The 8,263-nt window shown below is 40.8% G+C and overlaps 1 protein-coding gene across 3 annotated transcripts; it reads left to right on the top strand.

Annotated features, from left to right (window-relative positions):
- Window positions 1–1,673: 1,673 nt before the first annotated feature.
- Window positions 1,674–7,072, top strand: LOC123425927 (methionine aminopeptidase 1B, chloroplastic-like). Of its 3 annotated transcripts, XR_006621953.1 has the most exons (11): window positions 1,674–2,012; window positions 2,154–2,244; window positions 2,463–2,697; window positions 2,803–2,964; window positions 3,054–3,095; window positions 3,208–3,279; window positions 3,559–3,638; window positions 5,511–5,608; window positions 6,074–6,121; window positions 6,417–6,680; window positions 6,801–7,072. XR_006621953.1 is itself a non-coding variant. In XM_045109691.1 (10 exons), the coding sequence occupies exons 1-10, from the start codon at window positions 1,862–1,864 to the stop codon at window positions 6,560–6,562; spliced, it is 1,125 nt and encodes a 374-aa protein (XP_044965626.1). In that variant the 5' UTR covers window positions 1,674–1,861; the 3' UTR covers window positions 6,563–7,072. The 3 variants fall into 3 exon arrangements, 2 of the variants coding, with proteins under 2 accessions (XP_044965626.1, XP_044965627.1); XM_045109691.1 differs by having other exon boundaries at window positions 6,417–7,072; XM_045109692.1 differs by lacking the exon at window positions 6,801–7,072 and having other exon boundaries at window positions 3,559–3,625; window positions 6,417–6,457.
- The last annotated feature ends 1,191 nt before the right edge of the window (window positions 7,073–8,263 follow it).

The following is an 8,263-nucleotide window of genomic DNA, read 5'->3' as shown; positions in this document are numbered from 1 at the left end:
CGAAGCGAAGGGGATCATACCTATGCCCGTGTCGTGTCGCTCGTCACCGTGGCCAAGGATGCTCGTCGTCGACTGCACCTCCCGTTCCCTTGCCGTCCTTGTAGTGTCCGGTTTCCCCGTCTCCGCCACGATTCCAGATCTGGCAATCGCCCGCGTAGCCGCGACAATGAGATGAAGGAGAAGAATACGATGGAAGCACTGAGTCGGATGCCGGAAGCAAAAAAAAAACCGCATGAACACACATCTGATGGGCACCTGGTCGCGACAGACGAGGCATGCCTAATCTCGCGCGATCGAACGATGCGTGAGACGCCCGCTCGCGAGGAAGCGTGCATGTAGCTAATGGAGGATGGTCAGACTACTCGTGATGTAGTGGTTTCGAACACGCTACCATGGTCACCACCACCGACAAATCAGGTTGCACTATCTGTTGATGGGGCCTTCTCTTCGGTGGATGGCTCGGCGGTAGCCGGCATGATATTAAGGAGACATGATGGAAGTGTGATTTTTGCTGCGTATCGTTGCCTGTTTAATTGCAACGACACACTAGAGGCTGAGTTGCATGCACTAATGCAGGGTATGGCACTAACGGCTCAATATAGTGATGTCCCTATAATTGTCCAATCAGAGTCCTCGAAGGCATTAACATCCCTAACCGGTGACAACCTGTCCTGGTCGGCATATGGACATTTGTAGCTGAGATTAAACATCTTATGATACATTCTGAGTTTATTCCATAGAAGATTAAGCGGGAGCAAAACATGATAGCAGATGGATTGACATTGTATAGTCGGACTGATAGTGTGATTGTTGTATGGCTATATCATGGATCACCATGCATCGAGGAACTTTTGCCTCTCGGTTGTAACCCTAGTATATGGAAATAAAACTCTTTACACCGGCAAAAAAAGGGAAAAGATTTCCGTCAGTCGGATGAAAACAAGAAATATCATCTCCTTGCTCTTCCGTCACGTGGCTCTATGAACCGACGCATCGCACTCACCGTTTCCCCATCCCTCATCTCTCTCCATCTTATCTCTTTCAACAGTTTCTGCAACCCGTTCATTGTTTCAGAAATTTGTTTCTGCAAACACGGGCACTATTGCAGAAAGAGGAAGGAAAATAATTCTGTAACAAAGCGATTGTTTCTGAAACTCGACCTTTGTTTTAGGAATTAATGGGTTGAAAATTTATTTTTTGCAACAAAGCGATTGTTTCTGCAATACGTCCACTGTTGCAGAAAGAGGAATGATTTTTTTGTAACAAAGCTATTGTTTCAGAAACTCGAGCGTTGTCTCAGGAATTACCGAGTGCCCAGCCGAAGCGCGCGCAAAGAAAAATACTACAACAAAGCGATTATTTCAGAAACTCGAGCGTTGTCTAAGAAATTATCGGGTGCACAGCCGAAGTGCGTGTGAAAAAAAACTGCAACAAAGCGATTGTTTCAGAAACTCGAGTGTCGTTTCAGAAATTACTGGATGCCCGGCCGAAGCCCCACATGTGGATCGGCTGGATGAAGATAATCAAACAGCTGTGAAGGTGGTGGATCGTTGGAAATAACCCACCCGTGGTGGCGCGTTGCCCCAAAAAAACTAAGTGTTTTTTTTTCTTCTCCTGTAATTATTGGGTTAAACAAGTGTGGTATTTTTTTTCTCCTCTTCTGCTGGCGCTGGAAAAAAAAACACGCATAGCCGAAAGCCGAAACCTCCCGGTGCCGGCGGCGTCTCATCCTCAACGCACATCCCCTCTCTCTGCTGCACTCCTCTTCCCTTGTACCCGCCGGTCTCCTCTTCCTCGAACACGGCCGCCCCGGCTCCGTGTCCTCGACCACGACACCTCCACCGACGCCGTGCGAATCCCCATGGCCATGTCACCTGGAGCGTCGTGTTCCGGCGTTCCTGTACCACCCCGGCCGGCCGGAACCCACACATTCCTCCTGCCGTCGGCTCCCCCGTTCGTCTCAAAGTGCACCATCAATCGAAGAGATCCTCGGACGCCCTCTTCTTGTTTGGGTAAGGAGCCTGCTCAGCTTAATTGCTTGGGTGGTTTGTTCTACTGCCAATAGCCGTCTATTGTTCAAAACGTTTTGGGATTAACCGAGCTGAAACTACAGTAGAATTCGTAGCTGATTCTTTTTTGCTGTCTTGCTGTAGGTAAAGCAATAACGCCAAAGCGCTGCTTTGTCGTGGCTGGCGGACTTACTTGGGTTGATGGGGTTGAAGAAGAGCTGATGGAGCTACAAAAGTACGATTTCCGTTACTACTACGCTGTGCTTAAGCTTCTGTTGTCGCTTCTTTTATCATGTCGTCAGGATTTAGCAATAGCCGTAGCCATTGGTCTTGACCTTAGATTTCACACTTAGTGTGACATCTAGAGTACCTTGCTCTGGAGCTCTAAGTCAGTATACAGCTAACCTTCTGTTCTTATTTGATGACTCCGTAAACACCCTTACACATTTGAAGGACACAAGAGGAAAGCTCAGTGAAGTTAAAGAAGAGGCCGCCTTTGAGGCGTGGAAAGGTCTATCCCCAACTTCCTGTACCAGAACACATTCCAAGACCTTCTTATGTGGGTGCAAACATACCGCAAGAACTACCCGCAGTGCGCCAAATACACAACGCAGAAGGTATCACTGGGATGAGAGCTGCTTGCAAACTTGCTGCCCGTGTACTGGACTTTGCGGGAACATTGGTTAAGGTATATTCTTTTTTTCATACATAACTAGAATCCTTTTGTATCTAAATCATCTGAAGACTCTGCAGTGTACACGTCATAACAGTAATTATTCCACCGTCATTTCAGCCATCAGTTACTACAAATGAAATCGACAGGGCGGTGCATCATATGATAGTTGAGGCGGGTGCTTATCCTTCTCCACTTGGCTATGGTGGATTTCCTAAAAGTATCTGCACATCAGTAAATGAGTGTGTCTGCCATGGACTACCTGATTCAACACAGCTGCAGGTTCTGTAGGATGGAATTTGCATCTTCCTTTCTTTATTTTTGTGTCATGCCTATGTATTGTAGGATGAAAAATGTTGTTTCTACTGCAGAATGGAGACATCATAAATATTGATGTAAATGTGTTCCTAAATGTAAGTTCTCTCTCCTAAGATTATGCATATGCTTAGTTGGTATGTTTGGCATAGAGTCGGATTTTACTGACACATTCCCTAGTTTTAACACGATTCGTACCATTCTTTTCAGGGGTACCATGGCGGAACTTCCAGAACATTTGTATGCGGAGAAGCGGATGAATCTATCAAGCATTTCCTAAAGGTAAGCTATTATTGCTTTGTTAGGTATTTCATCCACAATACATAGCCATTCAGTAACAGTTTGCACTAATGTGAGTTTTACGGTGCTTTTGTCCGAAGGCATGTTTGATTTTAACAAATCCCTGTAGTATTTGTTCTACTTTATAGATATAATTTTGAGGCTTAATGTTCTGAAAGGACCTTTTTTACATTTGGACGATACACTATCTTCTTTTTTATCAAAAAAAAAAGTTCTTCCATCCATTAGAACACGAAACCAAATGATCTTTATTTGGTTCAGGCAGCTGAAGAATGCTTGGAGAAGGGTATTTCTGTCTGCAGGGACGGTGTAAACTACAGAAAAATCGGCAAGAAAATAAGGTATTTTTTCTACATGATACTGTTAAGCTTCATGCACTAGCTAACGCAACCAACAATCTGAACTCATGAAAAGGGCTAAACAATCCACATATACACTTCAACGCCCCCTCTCACGTGTGACGCGGAAAGTCAACACGTCGACAGACTCAGAGGTATGGCTCAAGAGGCCTATACGTGGACAAGTAGGGGACGCGGCAGCAATTTCTGAATAAACTGCGAAAGCCAGGACTTGAACTCAAGACCTTACGCTCTGATGCCATGTTAAGCTTCATGCACTAGCCAGCGCAACCAAAAGTCTGAACTCATTGAAAGGGCTAAACAATCCACATATACACTTCAACAGATACTATGTTTGTTATATGTTAGATGATTCTTTCTGAAAACTTAGACAACAAAAGTATCCACATATACGCCGAAGAGAATCAAGGATAAACAAGACCTTGTTCTCGAATCTTAGGGCTCATTCGGTTTGCAGGATTTTTGGAGGATTCCCATAGGATTTTTTCCTATGTATGGCATTCGTTTCATAAGAATGAAGGTACTAGATTCCTTAGGATTGTGTCCATATTGTCTTAATTCCTAAGGCCTTGTACAATGCTAGGTGCTTAGAGAGATGCTTAGAAAAAGAAACCAGTTTTTTTCTGAAGCAACAGTGCCTATTTCTACAGGAGAGACACCAAATTAAGCGTCTACCCTCTACAAATAAGCACCGGTGCTTTAAAGAAACACTCCTTTATTTCTCTAATCACCTTCCCTAAGCGCCTTGTATTGCACAAGGCTTAAGGATTCTTAGCATTAGGTGATACCTCATGGAAAATTCCTAAGGATTGAAGTCGAGACTCGAGAGTGCATCCGAATCCTTTACTTTTCCAATTTCTTTGATTTAGAAATCCTGTAAGCTGAATGGGCCCTTAATATAGGATAACTTTCAGCTCTCTAATTTGTTTTCATACTGTCTTCGAAAAAGCCATGAAGCTAAACTTTCAGAGCAAAAAAGTTTTCGGTTCTTACAAATTTGCCATTTCTACACTCAAGCTGAAATGTTGCTTCAGGAGTTGGTTACATTTCAGTAGATCTGAGTTTAGGTGTGCACTCTAATTAACAAAGAACCCTTTGCACTGCGATTTTGTAAATAAATTTCTCAGCTGAGTAATTTTACTCATGGAAAAATCAACCAAAGAGGCAACGTAAACTGTTAGTGACTTCTTATGACTATAATGACTTCAGGTTTCTTGTTTCAGCATATTATGGTGGGTGGGCGTCACCGCTCAATCCCAACCATTCATCATCTGCTTTCCATTTTAGTTATAATCATCTTCTTATGTATTGGGTACCTTAGGTAATTTTCAAACAAGATGGTTTGCAAATCTTTGCTGCTTTGAGAAAACATATGAAACAGTGAAAGACATGTTTGGAACGTGGAAATTTTCCTAGGTTTACCATACAAAAAACCATCCCTCGTTCCAGACAGGCCCTTAAGTTGCATAGAGCAAACTGTTCACTGCTGTAGTTCCACCGAGCATGTAGATATATACTGTATAAATGTGGTGGTTGGTGGGTTGTGCTTGTTTGGCATCCAGATCCTAGATATCGTTTGGAGCATGGGAATTTTCCCGGATTCCTGTGAGGTTTGAACTATTTCCATGTGAAATCGTGCAGAATCTGTGAATCCTAAATAGCAAACAATTTGCTATTGTAAGCTAAGGGTTAAATTTACAAAAAATAGTATGGCACTAAATCTAAACTAGACTAACACTGATACCCTTAAAAGCCAAGTCGTCCAGTTTTTTTATTGCCGCATCTTTGTACTGAGTTTTTCTGAAGAACATTTGTGATGCCACTTATCTTTAATTTTTCTTCAAATTATTTCAGTAAGCTTGCTTATTTCTACGGCTATCATGTGGTGGAGCGCTTTGTTGGACATGGAATTGGAACTATGTTGCATTCTGAGCCACTTATCCTCCATCATGGTGAGCACTTATTTGACATTTCCCTGCTCCTTTTGACCTACCTTACCGTTGATATTCATCTGACTGGGTAACATCTTTCTGTAGTTCAACACCTTAGCGTATAGCATTACTAGATTTATGGGTTCATGCTCTGTTATGCTTATAATTTTTTGCCAAGTCCAGTCGCTTGTTTAGAATATTTAGTCTGATATGAAGCTACACAGTTACATGTTCAGTATGCAATTTGTATTGGTTGTCATCACAAATTATTGCCAGGAATATATGAACAGGTTGCTGGGTTTCAAATGACAGGGGTAATGTTGTCTCATGCAGTTGTTGCCAAGGATTTATACAGCTATGAGTTTTATCTCCCATTCTTTCTTACACAAACTGTTTTAAAATTTTAATATTATACCTGAATTGTGTTGGACTAGTCAGTTGATGTTTGAAGCATACAGCAGACTAATGAAACCCCCCTTTTTGTAGCAAATGAAAACTCCGGTCGAATGATTGAAGGTCAAACATTCACAATTGGTACGTACTCGGGGCTCTCCTTTTATGTTTCGTGTTTTACTTCCAAACAGTTTGTAATTTTCATTTAGAACATATGGTGTACTAGAATTTTCAGTGATTTGATTGTAGTGAAAATGTTTTTCATAAGATTAACATTGCTATAAAGGAAGAAAATGTGAATAGTCTTTATTAAGCATTATGTTTATTTATGCGCAAATAGTCCTAGAAGCTCTGGGTATGTATCTGTAACTAAATTGGAAAGTATGGGCTCTTGAAATTTCGGACCAAGTTGACAATCTTGCTGAAATGTTTGCAGAACCTATACTTACAATGGACAAAGCAGAGTGTGTTACATGGGAAAATGGATGGACTACTGTCACGGCTGATGGCAGCTGGGCAGCACAGTTTGAGCACACTGTATTGGTCACTAGGACGGGCGTAGAGATATTGACGAAACTTTGAGTTCATTCCTTGCTATTGTAGTAAGAAGTTGTTGAGCCATCTACTTTCAGAATGAGGTGGTTCATAAAGCAGCCCCAGCAGCTGGCCAAGCACCCGAATCTCCACAACAACAACTTGCGTATGTTTTTCTTCTTTTCTTACTGTCATTCTCAACCACGATATCTAAAACTAGTTATGGCGCATTCTATTGCTGCCCATAAATACAGTATCCATTTCCTAACTTTGAGATCGGATGCAGATCCACATGTGGGAAGCCTCCCCTTTATGTAGCAACCGGCCAGGGGATAAATGTGGGGACATAATATTGCATTGCTTGTGATCCCATTGTTGGGAGTGGTCGTGTGTCTCGACAATTCACCATGGATGTAGTTTTTCCCCAGATGTTTATATGTGGTAGTTTAGTTTGTTTGAAGTAGATGCGGCATGGATTCAGAAACGACATGGAAAATTTCTTCAAGTTGCATGTCAGTGTTTGTCCCTGGTTTAATCAAAAGAACAATTTCTAGTTTATTTTTGTGACTCAAGATGGTCTTAAGCTAAACACTAGCCACCAGATATTTCACACCAGTAAGTTTATAACTACAACAGCAGTGATGGCAGCATTTTTTTTTCTTTTGGTTGTGATGAGTGATGGCAAGAATTTCAGCGCTTGCGGGCTAGTGTAAATTTCTTGGCTGAAAACTTTGTTATTTATGGTTGGGAGCGCAACACGGAGGCATTGTATTGGAGTTTGACACAACTTATGGCGAGAGAGAGAGAAAGATATATACACACACACACACAAAAATAAAGGAAATAGATATTCTTAGTCCGTCATGCTATTTTATGAAAAAATCCTTGATGTTTTTGATATTAAATCGGTAATACATATTAAATATTTTTTAAATACTCACATCTTTTAAACCGCAACTCTAAATTTAACATGTTATATATGAATTTTGATTAGAAAAATATATAGAATTTAAATATACATATTAAATATATTTTTTAAATACTGATATCTTCTAAACCGCAACTCAAAATCTAACATGTTATATATGAATTTTGATTAGAAAAATATGTAAAATCTGAATATGATGTTATTTTACCTATTAATTATTTTAAAAATATTATGTAGGCTGTAATCTTAATCAATAATGTATTACCCTTCTTTCTTTCATACCAGTACTGATTTGGATTGTGGATGAACTTCTCAGCAAAATCAGGATTAGAGATCAAATTGAAGATCACTTGATCGTTTCTTCTACGTATTAAATCTACATGCAAGTCATATTTAAATAGAAGACCTGTGAAATCTTGAACTGCGTTTTTGTAGGCTAAGATCGTCTTTGTTTGGATCATAGGTACAAATACTCAAATTATAGACCACTTTTGATAAATTAAGAGTGTGTGATATTCTTTTTTCCCGTTGCAACGAAGGATCCTTATATATATATATATATATAGAGAGAGAGAGAGAGAGAGGGGGAGTTTCGTCATGGGACCTAGGCTAAATTTTCTGTTTTGGCCTATAAGGCTAAAATAATCCAGATTTGACCTCACTTTCAATTTTTTTTTCTGATTTAACCTATTTTAATGACGCCAACATTTCTCGCGTCTAGTTTGCATGGGAGACGTCAAGGTCTGTGGTGTTTGGTACGGGTCTACATGATCGGATGACCTGCTGAGTCTTTAACGTGGCAAAGGGCCAGACGCCAGGGA

Source organism: Hordeum vulgare, chromosome 2H (assembly GCF_904849725.1).
Source record: "Hordeum vulgare subsp. vulgare chromosome 2H, MorexV3_pseudomolecules_assembly, whole genome shotgun sequence".
Lineage (NCBI taxonomy): Eukaryota > Viridiplantae > Streptophyta > Magnoliopsida > Poales > Poaceae > Hordeum > Hordeum vulgare.
Note: the sequence above shows the minus strand (reverse complement) of the source record. Positions and strands in the feature narration are given on the sequence as shown.

Bases quoted from the DNA above. Each gene is read 5' to 3' on its own strand.
- LOC123425927 (XM_045109691.1), top strand. From the start codon at position 1,862: ATGGCCATGTCACCTGGAGCGTCGTGTTCCGGCGTTCCTGTACCACCC. The intron at 2,013-2,153 runs GTAAGGAGCCTG...GTCTTGCTGTAG, and splicing joins GACGCCCTCTTCTTGTTTGG to GTAAAGCAATAACGCCAAAG. The intron at 2,698-2,802 runs GTATATTCTTTT...CCGTCATTTCAG, and splicing joins TTGCGGGAACATTGGTTAAG to CCATCAGTTACTACAAATGA.